The following is a 20,697-nucleotide window of genomic DNA, read 5'->3' as shown; positions in this document are numbered from 1 at the left end:
TTAATAATAGCTCCAAATCCATGAATTCAAATATTCCAGGGAGTCAGAGATCAAGACAGAAATCCCCAGAATCACAGAGATTTATGCCTATAAACTTGCTTATTATATTTCTATTCATGCAGCTTTGAAGGTACAATGTCAGCTTTTTGCCCAGGCTCTTTTCATCACTTCTCCCTGTTGGGGTTGCACTACATGCTGTGCATGACCTCCAGAGATTCCTCAAGCTGTATGCAGAGAGTAAATTGAATCTGAAAGCTTTATTAGACAACTTTGTCTTTTGGCTGATAGTGGCGAATGTCAGTTGTATTGAAAAATAAAACCTCTTATGAAACTTAGTTGTCCTGACCTTGAAAATATCTCCAATCAATGTGTAAGATTCAATTCTGAACTCAGTTTTTATTTGTTAAACACAGACCACATGAGTGAAGGACAAAGACATATGTTTCCTTGGGGAAGGGGGAAAAATATCCTGAAAAATAACTGACTTCTCTTCTGATCATGGTGAAGTGTAGAACTGATTTAAAAATTAAGTGGTACTATGTAATTCTTCCATTTTATAGAAAAAGAAAAAAATCCCTACATTTATGAGTAAGCAATCCTTGGGAAAAGTTAAACCCAAGAATGGAAGGTAATTCCCTTAGAAAATAAGGAGGGGCAAAAAATACAGTCTCTCCTCTCCTGGAATTTCAGTAGAATGCCTTTATCTCCTCTTGGGTAGTTTTGGGGCCTCTCTCCAAAGGCATAATTAGCAATTCTTGTACCCAGGGCAAGCACCAAATAGAACAAGCAGCCCAAAAGGCAACTGCAAATCACTTTAACAAGATAAATTAAGTTTTTAGGGTAGGGGAGGGTGAGAGATCTTAGTTAGATACTCCAGACTTCAGGACTCAAGGCCTTTTCTGGGGGAAAGAACCTAAGATAACATCTTATGGGTTGAAGAGAAGCCCCCAGACACAGGCCCCTAAAGAGAAGGAAACTGTGAAAGCATGGTCATTCCTGGGGAAAGCTATCAATTGGCAGTTTCCTATTTTCATTATTTTTTTAAATGCTAAGTTCAGTTTTTCTACCTGATAAAACAGAAGTGTTATCAGTGCTCTCTGAATTTTGATGCCCTGGAGCCAAGCTCTGATGGCCACATCTTAGTTATGACCATGGTTTCATTAAATAGCTGTGATAATGACCACAGAGACATAAAAAAAGGGGATGTTATAATCTTCATTTCTTTTTCTAGTGCTGAAGTAACTTACCCATCAAGATATTGTAGAACAATTAGAGTGAATCTTAAAGTGAGGAAGACCTTGGTTTAAGTCATGCCTCTAACATATAACAGCTGTGTGAACATATGCAAGTCACTTAAATTTTCAGTGCTCTAGGCAATGAAGGCTATAAACTTTTTTATTTTGTTTTAAAATAAATTTTTTTCTGAACTTAACAAATACTAAATCAAATGAGTTATTTCCACACATAGTAGAATAAAAAAATAAGGATTTTACAAGAAACTATGAATCTCTATTATGTATAGCTTATTTTAATAAGTATGTGTATATTATGCATATATTATATATTAAATGATATTATATATTAAATATATGTGTGCATAATATATGCACACCCACAAATATATGTGTATATGTATATTAATTTGCATATATATATGTATGTATGTATGAGCACACGCATATAAAATGAATTCAAATTATAACTTTCAAAGTTGTCCTGGTTGTCAGTAATTTTTCCTGGTCTTCCTTCTGCTCTCTTAAAAATAAAATGCTTATGACACTCTTTGTTTCTTTTTCTTTTTCTTATTGTTTACTCTGTCTCTCTCTCCTGGCCAACTTCCAATTGAACAACAACCAAAAAGTGTTCTGGTAACAAATATTCATAGTCAAGTGAACCAAATCCCCATATTGGCTACGTATGAGAGCAGATGCACAGAAGGTAAAACCCTGCATTGTTAGGAGTTTCACACACTAATTATAGATTTGGCCCCCATCCCTAGTTATTCTACATAGGCATATTCAGGGATAGGTTGAACCTATCCTAAATGTATTTGTCATGGGCTGGCTAATGCCACATTAAAATTTAAAATTTTCTTGACAATTTGCAAAAGAAGATCAACATGAAGAAGGCAAAATTTATCAACAGAAAGGTAATATTTATGAAGCAATGTTTGCTGTACATTCATGTATAAAAGAAAAGTAAGCATAGATCCATAGATTTAGAACTGGGAGGGGCTTCTAAAATCACACCTTCTTTATTTTACAGATTAGGAAACTGACGTCTATGGAGATGCATTTCTCTTTTTCCACTGATGATGTAGCAAGAGGGGATGACTTTGAATCACAATGATTTGTATTAGGTTATAGAAAAATCTATCTTTACTGAAATGACAATAACATATTGTTTAACAAAGGCATGACATCTACATGTATGTTTCAAATAACTAAGAAAAATAATTAAATTTCGACCTATAGAAGAACTCTTCCAACTTTTTGCATCTTGTAAAATGTTGAATATGTATGATGTCCTCCTTTTGCTACAGTCACTTATCATACATGATTTGGCATTGATTTCACATGATTCTGACATATATTCATCAATTCTTCATCATGAAATTGTATATCACATTAAATATTAAGCATCCCTTTATGCTTATGGATGGCCCGTTTTTTTCTAAGCCTAGCATTTATCACAGTTCATAGATTTTCAGTAGGATTTAAGTCAGGTGAATTGTTAGGTCATTGAAGTATATTTATCTTTTTTCAATTTTTTTCAACCTTTCATGATGTATGGTATGGTTCAAAGCCATACTGTAGTATTCCATTTCTATGTGAGAATTTCTGTAGAACTGGAATATTACTGCTTCTCTATATGTCAATATATCCACCAGATTTCATCATTCCTTCAATGAAAGTCCTTCAGATCCATTAGAAGTGAAACATTTCTAAAACATTTTGCATATTATTGTTTTAGTCTGACGAAGAAGGACAGCTCCTATAGACTTATCTGGATGCGTCTGACAACAGTTTCCTTAAGAGCCTTTTTATTGGTTTTCATTACTCCATTCTGTGTGTTGCCTTCCCCATACAAGTTTTTTATTTGTTGTTTTTGTTTTTCTTTGTAGCAATGATTAGCAACTGTTGTTATATGTCCTTGCTCCTATTCTTCAACTTTAAGAAATTTAAACTACACTACGAAGGAATTAATAACAATCCCACTTGCCAGGTCCCTCGGTGTCTTTATTTTCTGAGTTTTTCAACAACAGTTTGTCAGTTCTTGGCACTGTTTTTCATTTTTAACGACATTTGTTATTTACTCACAGGCACAATCGAGTCTATTTCATTGTGACCTTGAAGAATTCTTGAAATGCTTGAATTACCCATAACCAAATCTTCTCACTATCTGTCATTCAAGTGTACTTTTAAAAAGCTATAACTTTTGCCCGTTTCCAAGGAAGAAGTCATTCTTAATAAACCTCAGAATTTAAAACACAATAAAAGAAAACACTGAAGCATGTGTATGGCACACAATTTGGAATTCATCTGAGAAAGAAAGTAGGGGAAACAATTCTGCCCTGTTTCATGTGGACGAAGTCTGAGTATCTGAGTTAGCCTAGTGTAGACAGTCACACACACATGACCAGTGTTTTCCCATATTATAATCATTACTTGTCCCAAGAGATGTGGACACCACTGTACATGACATCATTAACAAAATGAAGAAGATTATAGTCATAAAATTATTTTCCTAGGGTTTTCTTAGAATTGGTGGGAGAATCATTTAACCTTTCCATGACCTTATGGAACACAACACTATTCTCCAATATGCATGCAATATTGTCACAATTTCTCTCTGGAATATTTGATTTTTTTTTTAGAGTAAAGTTCATGGTTTTCAGTGGAATACTATGTGTGTGGTTAGGGTGGGGTGTTGAGGCTCTATTTGGATAACAGAAAATGGGTTAAACCTGAGCACCTGTTGGTTCAGAGGCATATTAGGAATACATACATTATCCTCCCAACTATTATATAGGTACTAGTAACATGAAAATAATTTTAAATAGTCCTGCCTTCCCCTTGCTAATATAGGTCACAGCGAAATAATGTGCTATAGCAGTCCATCTCAGGAGAAAAAAGATCTGGACTCAAGTCCTGTCTCTGATAAATGCTTCTTGAAGAAGTAATTTAATGTCTCAGTGCCTCCTGTACACACACACACACACACACACACACACACACACACACACACACACACAAGACTCTATAATATAGATGAGTTACTCTTCCCCATCTATGTAAAACATTTCCATATGAGGGACTCTGCACATCAATGACATAATGCATGGGAGGTATCATCTAATGGTATATTTCCCAGTGATCTCAAGCAAGGCTACTATATTAGTAAAACTTTACAATATACCAAGGTGAAGACATTCGTGCTAGAGCCAGCCTTTTATTGTCTGTGGTAATGGAGGGCATGGATAATTGAAATCCTCGAATAATCTGAAAACTTCATTTCGTCATTAGTTTCAAGCCTCCTCCCCCATAAAAGTCATTGCCACGGCTTCTGACAATTGAAAATTGACTAATTGGAGCCTCTCTTTCTTTACCTGTTCCTGCTCTCCCTCTCATGGAATTAATAATCAAGCAATAAAACTGTCAAGAGGTCAGAAGGGAGAGAAAAAAGGACCTGCATAATCCACAAAATGGATAATTAACCTCTAAATAATAGAGATTTCACTGTATATCACTGTCCCTCATATTAAAAAGTGATACGGCTGATGGTGTGAATTCTCATACATGCGACTGATTAAAAAGACTGATCTATGGCCAGGAGTCCCATGCTGCCTGGATACAATGACTTTTTTCCCCCTTAACAATGACTTGAGCCTGCCAGGTATCCAATTTGTTTTTATGGCTCTTCCCACTAACCATCATGTGGCATGATATGTATTATCAGATTGTGAAACCTCATTGCACACTGTTTCATATATATCCTTGTGCTGCCAAATGCCAGGTTGTATCTCTGTCAATGCTCAGGGCTATGAGACATCCAGAGAGAGGATATGGATTTAATTTCTTAGACTCATTAGATGGCTCCATGGTCTGGTGCAGGATATTCAACCATGAATTGGAAGAAATTTGAGTGTTTTCTAAGAGTTGTTTGCATCTACATAATTAAAATAACCAAAAGTGTGGATTCATTAGGTGCTTTTAATTATTTTAACATCGGATTTCACTCTCTACATTGTTAAGGTAGGAGCAGGGCCCTGTTTCTCTGCAATAGGGATTAGTTTTCCCTGAAAGGAAACAAAGCTGTTCCTGGGATTTGATTGGCTTCTGCCTCCCTCAACAGGCAGCTTTCTTGGTCAAGTTGTTATTTATACCAATGACATCAGGAGGGTGATGTCTTGACTTGCAAGTGAATTGGATATAAGTGTGGCAAGGTTGTACAAAGTCATCAGCCTCATTCTCTTCTCTAGAGTCACTAGAGGCTAGTGGCAAGACACAGGTCAAGATAACTGGGGATGTTCCCAGTGTAAAGGGAGACCCTGGCCTTTTTAAGCCAAGGTCTTTCTCTGGTCTCAGTGTGGCTGAGACAACACCTGTTCAGTGATGAAAGGCTAGGTAAGAATTGAGGCAAAAGGTGACTTACTTTGACTTCCCAAAAGAATTAGTGTGGGAGAGAAAGATCCTTTGAGTTTCTTATCAGAACAGAAGCAATTACTGTCTACTCTCAGTCACCTAAAGGTAAGGGAAAGTGCTATCCACATTAAATTGGACCCTTGTGACTTGGGGGACTTCGGAAGCACAGATACATCACCACGTCCTGCCCTGGTAACCAGACCTGCTCACAAAGGGAGACAACAGAGTCAGAGAAGCTAGGTTGCATTATAACTATGTTGCACGCCCTCCCTGCGTTAAGACAAGATAAACTTCCTTTTGTTAAAGGTTCAGTGATTTGTGAGTGCCTCATTTTTTCTTAACATGGAACTTGAAGGAGATGCTGGCATTGAAGCTGCCCCCTCACAAATGTCATCACAATTTAATCCAGTAGAAATAATTTCAGAATTGTCCAGCTTGAACCCAGCCTGATATAGACTTATACAAATGAAATCCCATGGTATAAAGATGCCCAATTCAAAAAAGAATAGAAAAAAAACTGTAGAGTAAGGCAACATTTGGACCAAAATTTGCCTCCGTAAAAACAAATAAAAACCCAACATACTGACCTGACCTTGGAGGTCTTATTTGCTTTTATAAAATTCAGTTAATCGTGAATAGTAAAAGACCTTTACAAGGGAGAAGCTTGACATTTAATGAAAACCACCTTTAAAAATGCAAATGGGAACAAATAAATAACATCTTGAGTGATTCATTTTTCTCTTTTTCAGTGCAGGGTTTAATAGCACACTTTCTTTGCCTTTCATAATATATAGCATACTCGAAAGTCTTCCCATATAGCTCTTCCACCCAAAGCAATGCAAATTAGTCTGATGCCATGCTGATAGGGTATCCAAACATGACTTTATGAATGCCCCTTTATGTTTTGTGCCAGGTAATACATAATGTAAGCAACACAAATACAGAGAAGTTCATCCTGACCTTTGAGGAATTTCCATTTAAAGCTGGCCATAGATAATAAATCCAATATATCTGTGACTATCTACCATTTCCCCTTTTCTTATTTTTCTTTAATAACAATAGTTTTTTCTTGCAACAGTGCACAACAATAGGTTTGGAGTGTTTAGTTGACTATTGAAGCTTTGAAATTTGACTGCTGCAAAAGGAACTGTACCTTTCTTTTTCTGTAACTGGAAACAAGTCTTTACTTTTATTTTAAAAGGAACCTATCAGAATCAAATTACTCATCTTAGGAGAATGGTGCATCTTCAAATTCAATCTTCAAAGATTAATAAATTTGAATAGTAATGACTAATATTTAGTGCTTAAGGTTTGCAATGTACTGTACAATATTATTTTAGTTTTTTCCTCACAACAACCTGGGGGTGCAGGGGAGTGGGAGCTATTATTTTGCAGGTGAGGAAACTAAAGCAAAAGAGGTTAAGTGATTTGCCCAGGGTCACATAGCTAGTAAGTATGTAAGACTAGATTTGAACTAAATTTTCCTTCCTTTCTATAATTTATATAATTTCTTTCTATAATTAAAAAAATAATCTTCATGCATGCAAGTTACTTAAAAGTCTTCATTACTTTTGAGAGAGAAAAGCATATCACTTTCCTTGTGCCTTGTAGGCTTCCAGATCTAGTTATTTTGTTTACATGGTGGTAACTGTTAAAAACTGGGGCAAGATTATGAACTCTATCCAGGAGGGACACAAAAGTGAAGCAGTGTGCTCAAGGTTGATGGATTCTGCATTAATTAATTCTGAGAAATGCAGACAGCTTTAGGTACAGTACACTTTTATTAGTTCCAAGAGCTGAAGCTTTGCCTTATGTGCCGTGAGTATGCGAGAAATATTTCATGTTGCCTTTGTTCTCCATTTCATTGTACTTGAATGAAAAACTGTAAATCAGAGAAGGTCAGAATTGGACCATAATAAATAATTATTGACTGACTGACTGACCAACTATTGCTAGTTAAAAACTAAGGGACATCCTCTGCTCTAGAAGGACTTGACCTTTATTGTGTGTGTCATGGACCTCTTTGATAATCTAGTGAAGTCTATGGACCTTTTCTCAGAATATTTTAAATTTGTACAATATCTAGAATTACAAAGGAAACCAATAATATTGAAATGCAGAGTGAATTTTTTCCTTCATCTAAGTTTATAGATCCTTGAAATCTATCAATGAACTCTTGGAGTCCCTGATCTATTCCTAAACCCTCATTTTAAAGATAAAGATACTGAGGCCCCCCAAAATAATTCAGGTTGTTCAAAGTCATACAGCTAATCACTTGCAGAGTCAGGATTAGGACTTTCAGTCTCTTTATTGCTACTCGACTGTTCTGTGTGGTACATGTGTTCAGTTTATACTGTATTGTCTCCCACTTGCAAGAATGCCAGATAAGTCCATTAAAAAAAAAAATCAACCCACGGTGTATTATTACATTGTAGCTGAAACATGCCAACTCACAGAGATGTCTTGTTCCTAAAATGCCAAATAAATTCATTTTTGTCAAAATGAAATTTTGGAAGAGGCAACCCACAAGTGTGATTTAAAGTGTGGTCCTTTCCACTTCTGAGTCTCTGATTTAAGGACCCCCAAGGTAAGAAGCAGGGATTGGAGCTGGGAGCTCTCTCTGTTGGTAATCTTTTGCAGTTCTGGTTCTGCAACAATGCAGTGGAAAGGAAAGGAGAGGATGGAAGATAAATGGGAAGTCCCAAATGGGAGTGTCATGGAACATAGAAGAGTTCTTCTGGTCCCTGAGTCATTCTACCAGGGTATCTTAATTCTTTAGAAAAGGACTCCTAGAAAGCTATTTGTATGTAAATGAATCAGGGACTCCCTGAGAGACTGGATGAGCAAGTTTCCGTATCAGCAAGATCTGAGACTCTTTAGAGAGCAGGGGCTGAGTTGTCTTCTGATTTTTGCTGCCTAGAGCACAGTGCTGTGCACATGCTAAGGATTTTAAATGCATGCTGAGTCATCCATTCATTCAATAAAATGAAAAGAATTCAAGGCAAATGAGAGGCAGCTGTAGAGATTACAGTATTCAGAAATTCTCTTTTCTCTCTGCGATGTAAATAAGTGTGAGTGATGGTTCACCGCATCAGAATTATGAATTGTTTATGCACCTGATTTAGCAAAGTAGAAGAATAATCAGTTGAATTTTTTACTCTCAAAATGAAGCAAGATGAAGGAATTGAATCTAGTTTATAAGTAATTCATCCGGGTAAAGATGTTTTTGTTCTATTTTGTTTTCCTTTCAATGCCTGTTGTATTTAAATCGTAATATGTGGTAGTGTACTATTTTCTAATTCTGTTTTTTCAGACAATATATTGCGAAACCAGCATCACAAATATAGCTGACCTAACAGCAACTATCCATTTAAAGTTAAACTTTAGACAACAGAATATATCTAAGGAAACGTCCATTTAGGATATGAAAGTATCTTGGGTTCCTTAAACAACATGCACTTATGCTGTGCAAGGGGCTGGGGAAATGATTTGGGTTCTTCATCCAAGGACTAGACTAGCTAAATTCTAGAAGTTCTTCACCCAAAGGTGATAGCCATGAGGTGAACTTTTCTTTTCACGTAAAGAAATTCATGAAGGCTTCCTGCTAAGGCATAGGAAGGACTTTGCTAAGCATCGACAGATATGCATAGACTCTTCAATATCATGTTTGTTGAAATAAATGGGAAGCAATAACACCTTCTTTTCTTTTTTTAGAGCTTACGACACATGTTCCTCATGGAAATGCTTTGAAGTCAGTAATGTATGTACTGTTATTCCCTTATAGATGAGAAATTAAGGGCTAGCTGTTAAGTGATTCACCCATGACCCCCAAAGTCCAGAAACTGAACTTCATAACAAGCTCTTTTGGCACTTAGTATATTTCTCTTTATACTACACAATGTTGGTAGGTATCAACTACGTTATGTTGTTAGTAAGTTAAAGCAATTATAATAACATTCACTTGATATAAAAACAATTCTGAATATAATTTAATCTTTAATAACTCAAGAAACACTTCAGGTTCCTGTAATACCTTAGGGCTCATGATTATGACATAAATTGTTATTACACTGTAGCTGTGACATACCAATTAATAGAACTGTCTAGTTGCTAGAACACCAGATAAACCTATTTTTATCAATATCAAATTCTGGAGGGAGCGAATCACAAGTAGAACAAAGAGACTGATGTTCCAGTCCTGAATCTGCAACTAATTAGCTATGGGACCTAGACAAGTTAAATTGTTTCTCTGGGTCTCAGTTTCCTCATCTGTAAATAGACTTGTGATCTCATGAGGATCAAACTACTACTTTAGTAAAATATCTTGCGAGATCCCAACAACTGTCAGTGATAGGAACTTTTGGAGTACATAAATTGGAACTGGCTTATGCATATTATCCAACTAGACAACAAATTCAAGTGGACAATAATATAGTACAAAATGAATGCATATGTGCTGAGGAAACACAAATTTACAGCTCATAAAAAGAAATGGACCTGACTTAATCAGCTGAATATGGATCCTGACATAGCAAGTTTAGTGCCTCAGACTGACAAAAAAATAATAATGCTTGCACACCATATTCAGTCCTCCTATGTCTCTGAAGATAGTTCTGAATGTTCAGAAAGCCCTAGGGAAACAACATAGTCCTTACAAAAAATAAAGTCCCTAAGTTGTCGAATGGGTTTTTAATTCACATAGTGTTTGTACCTTCTACTAAAATGCTTCCTGGCTACCAAAGCTATTAAAAAAAAAAAAAAGCTAATTTAGAATATTTGCAACAAAAGACAAAAAACAATCTACCTGACTTGACTCACATTACTTTCAGTCGTCCTTTTGATCTTTGAAAATTAGACATGGCAAGATAAGAATGCCGCTATTTCTGCCTAAATTGTCAAGTCTAGTTTATTTGTTTTTTTTTATCATTATTCCACAAGCCTTCCATTATATTAATGCTTCTTTCCCCTGGTGAACCAGTCAATATTGCATTCAAATCCTCTACCCAGTGAATAGATTGAATGCCAAATAAAAACGGACTGTATGAAGCATTTTTGGAGAAAAGATTAGAAAATAGCCAAATGAAGGCTTTTTTTCCCCCTTCCAAGTCTACTTAGATGGCTGGTCAGTTTGTTTCTCCCTCTTTTCCTCCTTCTCCTCCCTTTTCTTCTCTGTCTCCTTTTTCTTCTCCTCTTCTCTCTCTCCTCTTTACTTCCTCCCTCTCTCTTCCTTCTCTTTCTCTTGCTTCTCACTCTTTAGTTTTTTCTAATACTGAGTTTTTAAAATGCTTTTTGTTACATCTGTTCTTTATCAAGACTTCTACAGCATAAACATTATTTTAAAAATCCATCATATTTATATAAGATATAATATTAAAAATAACTAATCTCACATTAGGCAAAACTGGACATTACTCTTCCCTTTTCATATTTACCTGCAGAATCTTTATACTTCTAGTTTACTTGCTAACAAGATAATCCATTATATTGTACTTACAGACACCAGGAACAGTAGGTCCAGATGTTACCCCTTTTGGCTTTTCCCTTATGTCTTCAAGTAAATGATTTACTGCCTTCCAGTCAGAGTTCAAGTCTTCTAATTTTCTCTTTAAAAGAAAAGAATGCATTTTACATATTAGATAAACACCTTAAAGACATTTATTGCATTATTTTATTCATTGCCTTGGATATTGTTACTATGTTTGTACATTTTTATTTAAAATTAATTGACCTTGGGTGTATTTCATGGATTGAGAAGTTCTGTACAAAATGTAATCATTCACCGCTTCTACAAATAGTTATTCAGTATCCACTGGATTCATGGTACTATTTTAGATAAATTTTAAGTTACAAACAAGTTAGAACACCGATTTGCTATCATTTACAAGATTTATTTTTGGGTCTGAGCATGTTATTTAATTAATATGAGAAATTCTCTTTCCTGTCTGTACTGATACCTATTCTACAACTCAAAAAGAGTTGCTAGAAGTACTACAATGTTACCTGACTTGCCCAAGGGTCACATAGGTACCATTTTTCAAAGGCAGGGTTTGAATCTATGACTTTCTCAATCTGGGGTAGGTTCTCTATCCATTACCTCACATATGTTATTACATAAAGATGAAAAAAAATGGCAGGAATTTTGATTATCAATTAATAATTTGTTGGTCATGATGTATGATCTTTTCCATTTGTTGTGTGCTGTTTTTGGCATCTCCTCTCTTTTTTTGTAATGCCATGGAAATTGATTCCCCAAGTGTCTTTAAATTGTGTCATTTTCAGCAAAGATTTTCTCTGTATGTATTTTGTCAGTGATATTTTTTAAAAATCAGTTTCATTTTGTTGAGTGCCATTTCCACTTTTTTTTTAATATGATATGTTTTATACTGAGGTATTACCAATCTGAACATGGTCATTCCACAGTCACTGATCAAGAGCAGAAATTGCTTTCAATAACTCCAAACTACTTCCTGCTGCCAAATCCCAGCTTTTTAACATCAACATTCTCCTAGTGGTGCTCTCATGGCTATGAACTCTGGACTACTATAATCTCAAAATAGACAAAATTGTAGTTGACCCAAAATGCAATCTGGGCTACATAAAGAGCCATAATGGGTGCAAGTGAGCAGTGATGATATATACACAAAAAATAGTGTGTATGTATATATATATGTGTGTGTGTGTGTGTGTGTGTGTGCGCACGCACGTGTGTGTGTGTGTACACATATACATAAAGCCATCAGAGACATAAAACTGGAAATTTTGTGGGACCAATTACATAGTAAGAATAAAGAATAACAGATAGTGAGGTCAAGTGTTATGCTGGTATCCTTGAAATATTGAAAGAACCAGAAGAAATCCCTGAACACTAGACAGAAACTATGAAAGATTTGTAAAAGCACCATTGACCAGAATATGACAAGATAGGGAGGCATGTATAGATTGTGATAATTCATATACAAGAACATCCATACTAATAAGATAATAGATTCATTACATATTTTCACTGCATGATATTGTATGTTTTATTAAGCTATACTATACTGTGCTGTACTGCTAATTCCTATGCTATACTATTTTGCAGGGAATAGACATTTTTCTTTGGTATAGGAAACTCCCAATGAAGAGCCTTCTATTAATACAGGTCAGTAAGAGTTCTGATTACAAAGCTTTTGTCTTAGAGAATTGCCTGGGAAATTGATAGGTTAACTGACTTACCAAGGGTTGCATAGAGAATACGGATCTGTGCCAGGCCTTGAATTACAGGCCTTCTGCACTCCTAAGCTGACTTTCTGGACATTAAACACTGCCTCTTTTTTAAAAAAGCAATTGATTATTTTTTAACATTCTCTTCTTTTTAAATTTTGAGTTCCAAATTCTCTCCATCCCTCCCACTTCTTCCCCACATACTAAGAAGGTAAGCAAAATTATTTCAATTACACAAGTGAAATCTGGCAAAGCATGCCCTTCCTTTGGGAAGATGATCAATGACATGATGGGTTTACACCTTGACTTCTATGTGAATTGAATTTAAGTGAGGCAAAGTTTCACAAAATCTTCCAAAATCATCAAAGTTCAATGACAAGACAGTAGTCAAGAATGCTAGCGATAGCTCACCCATCATGCTGTGAATGACCTTGGCATCTTGGATGATTGACCAGACTCTAAGCTCTCCATAGCACCTGCTTGAGCCACCTTCACAGACATTGGAATAAATTACTCTCATCTTCCAATTTTGTCAGGAGAAGTCTTCCCATGCTTGGGATAGATAACTCCCCCCTTCCAACTAACTGATGGATCTGAAGTCCTTGAGTTGCCCTCAATCTCATTTAGTCCATCTACCCAGATGGAACTCAGATATGGCCACTGTGTATGCTCTAGCTTCTTGGAGCCACAGAGGAGAGCTGAACAACACATGTATACCAAAAATGGATGAGCAGCCCTGAAAAGGGCTCAGCGAGCCCTTCCACCAGAGGTGCTAGTCCTCATTGACAGCTACGTGATATGGTGAATAGGGTACCAGGCTGCAAATCAAGGAGACTTGAATTTAAATCCGACCTCAGACATTTACTAGCTGTGTGACCCTGAATAAGTCACTTAATACTGTTTGCCACATGTGTAAGAAATAGCTAAAGAAGGAAGGAGCAAATCACTTTGGTATCTTTGCCAAGAAAACCCCAAATGGGGTCAAGATGAGTTGGGCACAACTAAAGAGCAACAGAAACTGTTAAAATTGGAATTAAGGTAGACAAAAAAAGTTAGTATTTTACCATGAAAACATATTTCCATATTAGCCACATCATGAAAAAGGAAAAACAGTGAGAAACCTGTACTTCAATTTGAGTTCATCAGTTTTCTCTGAACTCTGTGATAGCATTTTTTCATCATGAGTTCTTTAGCATTGTCTTGGATCACTGGATTGATCAGGCTAACCAAGTCTTTTGCAGCTAATTATCTCTACTGCATTGTTTTTGCCATGCATAGTGATATCCCGGTTCTTCTCACTTCACTTTGCATCAGTTGATATAGGTCTTGCCATGGATTCTGCTATTTTTTCGTTTGTTTTCTTTTCTGAAACCATCGCCCTTGTCACTTCTCATAGCACAACAATGCTCCATCATAGTCATATACCACAACTTGTTCAGCCATTCCCCTATTTGTAGGCATCCCCCCAGTTTCCTATTTTTGCTACCACAAAAAGAGGTGCTATAAGCACTTTTTTTACATATAGTTCACTTTACTTTTCCTTTGCTTTCTTTGGCATATGGATGTAGCTATGATATTCCTGGGTCAAAGGGTAAGCACAATTTTATAACCCTTTGGGTGCAGTTCTAAGATGTTCTCCAAAATGGTTGGACCATTTCTCAACTCCAACAGTGCATTAGTGTGCTCCTTTTCCCTCAACTCCACCAAGAGTGCATTAGTATACCTCTTTCCCCTCATACCCTAGACACTGTCTCTTATACTTATAAAGTGATATATGGAAGCAACAGCTCTCATCTGTTGGATAATTTATGTAGGTGGACCAGATACTTAGAACATGAAGTCAATGTTAGTCATTTTATCTCCAGAGTCTCTAGTTAGTTTAAGGGTTTTTTGGTATTTCTGGTGGGGTGCTATGGGCCACAGAGGGTATGGGCTTGAGAGTAATGGGCAAAACCCATTACTAATTGTGATAGGACACCTGCTCCGGGAACTGATTAACATTGACTCCCCTTTGCATCTTCCTCTTAGACTAGGTCAAAAAACCTCCTAGCCACTGGGATTTGAGGTTTCTCAGACTTGATGCCTAAGAACGCTCTAGTTATTGAATTTCAGATGAAAATGAAAGGGAATGGGTATAGACCAACAAAGGGCCACTGTATAATTGTTCCATGTTTTTGCTGTGTTGGAGCAAACTAAATTTTTTCTAAATGTCTAATGATTTGTGAGGCTATCGTGTCCCAACATCAGATCTAAACTAAGAGGCTTCTCCAATTTAAGCAGTGCCACTGCACTGCTTATGGTGAATAGGGTACCAGGCTGCAAATCAAGGAGAGTTGAATTTAAATCCGACCTCAGACATTTACTAGCTGTGTGACCCTGAATAAGTCACTTAATACTGTTTGCCACATGTGTAAGAAATAGCTAGAGAAGGAAGGAGCAAACCACTTTGGTATCTTTGCCAAGGGATTTGAGGATTTGAGGATCAAATCCCATTCACCATATCACGTAGCTGTCAATGAGAACTTTTTGTGAGTTCAAAGCTGGCCCTAGACACTTACTAACTGTGTGACCCTGGGCAAGTTGCTCAACCTTGTTTACATCAGTTCCTTGTCTGTAAAATGAACTGGAGAAGGAAATGGCAAAGCACTCCAGTATCTTTGCTGAAAAAAAACCCTAAATAGGGTCATAAAGAGTCAGACATGACTAAAACAACTGAATAACCGCAGAAGTCTTTAACTGTTCCAGTATGTACAAAGGCAGTGAAATTTTCTTATAATGAGTATATTGCTAGAAGTTGTACTCCTAGTCTGCAAGAATTAGAGATAGAATAACAGGTATTACCAGTCCCTCTACAATGAAACACTAAGGAAATGTAATCTTTGAACTCATTGGGTTCACACATTATCTTCATTCCACTTTCCTCCTCTTAAATCTTGAATATTTTCTATACTGTTGTTTTGTCTAAGTGAGTCATTTGGGAACTATATGGTCTGTTTTGTGGGTTTTCTTTTTAGAGGACTGTGGTAGTCAACTGGGAACTGCTGAGAGGAGTTAGAGGAAAGCTAATTCTAGTGTTAAGGAAAAGGGCAAAAACATAAATAGTTTAGCTCTTGTTTTTCCCTCTCTGCTTATGTTATAAATTATAGATAGTACATTTTTGTATAGAGAACAGGAATAAATATACATATTTATAGAGGATTATATAGGGTCAGCTAGGAGGCACAATAGATTGAGCACTGCATCTGGAGTTAAGGAAACTTTAGTTCAAATGTGGCTTCAGATACTGGCTACCTATGTGACCCTTGGCAAATCACTTAACCTCTGTTTGCCTTAGTTTCCTCTAAGACAGACAGACAGACAGACAGATAGATAAAGAGATAGAGAGATAGATAGAAACTATATTGAACACTGTGCTAAGCACTGGAAATACAAATACAAGAAACAAGACAGTTTTTACCCTATCTGTTCCTATAATTTTTAACATTAGTATAGGAATATGTTACCATAGGATAATTCAACATTTTAAGGCTTGAGGGAAAGAGGTCATCTGCCTTGGGAAAGGCCAAGAGTAAATTCACTTGAAAGCATAAGCAGGGAAATCAATAATTTGACTAGGATAAGAAAGCCATTAAGTGAAAGAAGAGAAAATTAGAATTAGTCTCCTTCCTCTTGATGTAATGACCCTGACATTTTCTCACCTGCTTGTGACCCTGACCAAATAAAGTTTCAGTTCAATTTGACAATTATTTAAGAGCCTCCCATGAGTTTGGGGAATTCAGGAAAATAAATCTTCCTGACCCCAGACCCAAAACTCTATCGACTGTACAACCTAGGGCAACATAAAAATTGGGAATTGAGAGAAGTACAATTTGTCAAGGGTCTTGAATACAAAAATAAGTTTTATGCTTTATTTGCTAGACCATGTGGACCCACTGAAGGTTTTTGAGTGGATGTATTAGGAAAGTTACTCAGGTGGCACTGTGTAGGGTAGATTAGGATGGGTACAGGAAGACTAGTTGCAAAGCTTTTATAACAGCGTTGATGAGAATAGAGAAGGGCCAAACTAGAAACGTTCTATAGAAATGGAAAGGAAGGAGACAGATGTGAGAGCCAGTACAGAGGCAGAATTGATAACATTTCCTGATCTGAGTTTCTTCATCTATAAAATAGAAATGAAAATATTTGTAGTACCTACTTTATAGAGTTGGTGTGAAAATTAAATGGAATGTTCTTTTTTGTAAATGGTTCACATTATATAAATGATAGCTATTAATAGTTGTATTTAATGGTAAGGATTTTTGTTAAAATCATTTTAATGTTCTGAAATCTGTTTAACTTGAGGGAAGGAACTGTTTCTATTTTTATACTCAATTTCTAGTGCTCAGTATATAGTACACTCTGAATAAACTCTTATTGACATTAATTGAATTGGGTGGACCTCCTGTGTCAAATTTGTGGGAGTCCATGGACAAGAATTATATAGGATGAACAGGCATGGAATATCTGTGATTTGTATTATAGGACGAATTACCTATACGGATGAGATTACAGACCCACTGGAATATCGGAGTAATGTTAGTTACTAGGAGATCGATTAAAAATTATTGACATCTACTTTAGGGAACAAATAACTAAAATGTTACATAAATTCCCTTTCAGTGCTTTCAAAGAATAATGCCATAGAATTCCATGGTACAATGATATATTTTGTCTAATATCTAGCAACTGTGGGCAATCTACTTTACTGAATCTTGAGGAAGCATTTCGCACACCCTCAAGTACTCCAAACTGTTTAGTGTATTTGCTATTCCACGATGCTTTTGATGTTTCTTGCTATCCAGATTCCCTAATGTCCAATATTCTGCCTTAATCTTTGTCACTGTTGAGATGAGGGGGACAGTGGGAAATCTAAACCTTGGTGGGTCCCATTTCAAAGTTATTCAACAAGGTGCAAGCAGCTTCCCAAGAGACAAAAATCCATGAGTCTGTTGGTTTAATTTATTTCTTCCAGAAGTATTAAGCAGATTGATTTGCTTTTCTAATTTTTGTCATAGTAAATATCTGTTTAGAAAATTGTCAAGTATGTATGTATATATACATATATACACACAAACATATGTATATACATGAAAAACATAATTTTAATGGAATAAGAAATTACAAGTAGATTTAGTTACTTGATGTCAATCATCTTTAAGTTTCATTTGTATTTAAGATGAAAGGAAATAGAAATTAAAGCTGATTTAACAATACAGACTATGTCTCATACTAGTCCCTCAATTAGAAATCTTTTAAGATCCATGGAATAGAATGAAAAAATATTTCATTAAAATCTAGTGTTCTTTGATGATCCATCAAGAACTTTAAGTATTACTAATTTAATTCTAGTAGCATTCAGTATGGGGAGTTGAGTGTGAAAAACAGGAGGTTTAAAGGTATTCGTCTTATGTTAATAAAATCTGTGGTTTTGCTGATATGCTATAAAACATATATACGTATATATACATATATACGTATATATGTATATATAAACTAAAAAAAAAGACTTCTAAAATCTAGTTATTTGGTGTATGGGTGTGGTTTGTATAATGTCCCATGTCACACACATCCTCCATTCAATTACTTCTAGCGGTTCCCCATTATCTCCAGTATCAGATAAGAAACCCACTGATTGGCTTTTAAAAACCTTCATAATCTGGCCCCTTTTCACCTTGTCAGTCTTTTTACACATTATTCCCCATCTTGGACCCAGTGACACTGGTCTCCTTCATGACCTTCCCACATAATATGCCATCTCCTGACTTTGGGAATCACATGAGTTGTCCCTCAAGCCTGGAAATCTCTTCCTTCTTCCTCCTTATCTCCACCTCCAGGGTTCCCTGGCTTTCATCAATTCTTTGCTAAAATCTGACCTTTGGGAAGGAGCTCTTCCAACTCCTCTTTCATTTTATTGCCTTTCCTCTAATTGCTTTTCCAACTTACCCTGTATAAATCTTGTGTGTACTTAGCTGTGTGGGCCTTTTCTCTTCTATTAGACTAGGAACTCTTTGCTGCAGGAACAGTTTTTGCCTTTATATCCTGGGGTATTTAGCACAGTTACAGATAGGCATGGCAGGTACTTAACAAATGCTAGATGATAGGTTGGATGGGTAGATTTTTCTTTTATTTTCCATTAAATTTTTATAGAGAACTTATAGAGAACTTTATTTTCTTTGTAACTGCTTCTGATGGTGGCCTCCATTAGTAAAATTAAATATTATACCAAACATTGAAAACGCTAAAACTAAAATTCAATAGTACGTATATTTAGAAATAGAGTATATCTATATATTATAACCAAATACAATTGATTTCATAATAAATTAGGCAGATGTGATCAGATAAACTGCAGTCCTGTACTGATGCCCTGGAAAAAACAGTGAGCAGAGTCAAAAGACATAGGCTGAATTCCATCTCTATGACTGTGTAACCTCAAACAAGTCACTTAACTTCTCTAGGCTTTACAAAATGAGGGGATTGGACTACATGACCTCTAATGTCACTTTATAGTTCTAAATCTATTATCCTAATCATCTTGAAATAATATTAGCTACAGAAAATAAAAGTTTTAGCAAATAGTCACATTTTAAGAGACTGTTCTTTTGGTAGAATTTCTTGAGAATATATTTTTTTTTCTATTTGAATCATTTTACTTTTTTAAAGACTTTTCTTACTAATTCTCATAACTGGAAATAGCTATTAGAAATATTAGCTGTGTTTTCCCTGACTCATTTAGCACAAAGGCTCACAAATAATAGGAGTTCAATGAATATTTTGAGTAAATGGTGAAACAGAAGATGCCACTGTGATGTTGGATATAAATTATAAACTATTCATTGTTGACTTTTTTTAAAACGTTAGTTTAAATTGCTTACTTTTGAAATCATTCTCAAAATATAAACACCAGTAAGCCAACCCCAGATCTAAGAAAAGGAGTGAGCTAGACAGATTCCAGAGCACATTTTTAAAATACTGATAATCAACAGAGATCAAGTAGGTTCTCTAAAACAAAAAACTCTAGATTTATATTTGAATTGATTTATAAAAGCAGAATACAGTCATACTGTAGCTTTCATTTTAAAAGCTTTCACATGAAAAATGATCTATGCTGATTACTCTGCCTTTATAGGGGACTCAGATTTATGTGGATAGAAAGATATATTAGGAATATAGAAAGGGAACTCTTTCCCCCCAAAATTTTAGAGATAATCAATTTAGCAGAAGAGAAATTATCAAATAAGCTTTAAATTAGCAATGAGTATCTAATAATAATAATGGTGATAATAATTAATTAATTATGACAATAATAATAGCTTGCATTTGTATAACACTTTAAGGTTTGAAAAGTACTTTGCAAATATTATCTCATCTTCCTCATAACAACCCTGGGAGGTAGGTGCTCATTTTACATTTGAGGAAATGTAATTTTACAATTTTAGCATTTTACAAATGAGGAAACTGAGGCATACGGTAGTTAAGTGACTTGCCAAGGGTCACAGAGCTGGGAAGATTGAAATTCAGTTCTACTTGACTCCTTGTTAGTGATCAATCCATTGTGCACCTCCCTAAGACATTGAAAATACAACTAGCTACAAATCTCACAAGACTTGAAATATGCTACTTGCTTTTGCCAAATGGAGAAAAAAAATGCTCTACCTTTACTGATATATTATAAAGAAAACAAGCTATTTTAATGATGACTGGAAAAGACATGAATTCTTGGCCAGGCTCAATAAACTACCACCATGAGGACTTGGAACCAATGTAAATACTTGCAAGATTAATCAAAGGGTTTGTAAAACACTTAGCA

The 20,697-nt window shown here is 35.6% G+C and overlaps 1 protein-coding gene across 11 annotated transcripts in view; it reads right to left on the bottom strand.

The window, feature by feature from the left end:
* DMD (dystrophin) overlaps positions 1–20,697 on the bottom strand; it is a 2,329,373-nt gene that overhangs the window by 746,453 nt on the left and 1,562,223 nt on the right. For all 11 annotated transcript variants that reach the window (XR_011968542.1, XM_072616876.1, XM_072616880.1 and 8 more), the window contains one exon: positions 11,140–11,248. Coding sequence is in view for 10 of the 11 variants with exons in the window: in XM_072616876.1 (XP_072472977.1) it covers positions 11,140–11,248 (109 nt within the window). In the remaining variant the exon portion in view is untranslated. The remainder of the gene's footprint in view (positions 1–11,139; positions 11,249–20,697) is intronic.

Source organism: Notamacropus eugenii, chromosome 5 (genome assembly GCF_028372415.1).
Source record: "Notamacropus eugenii isolate mMacEug1 chromosome 5, mMacEug1.pri_v2, whole genome shotgun sequence".
Lineage (NCBI taxonomy): Eukaryota > Metazoa > Chordata > Mammalia > Diprotodontia > Macropodidae > Notamacropus > Notamacropus eugenii.
The sequence above is the reverse complement of the archived record's forward strand: the minus strand, read 5'-3'. Positions and strand labels throughout refer to the sequence as shown.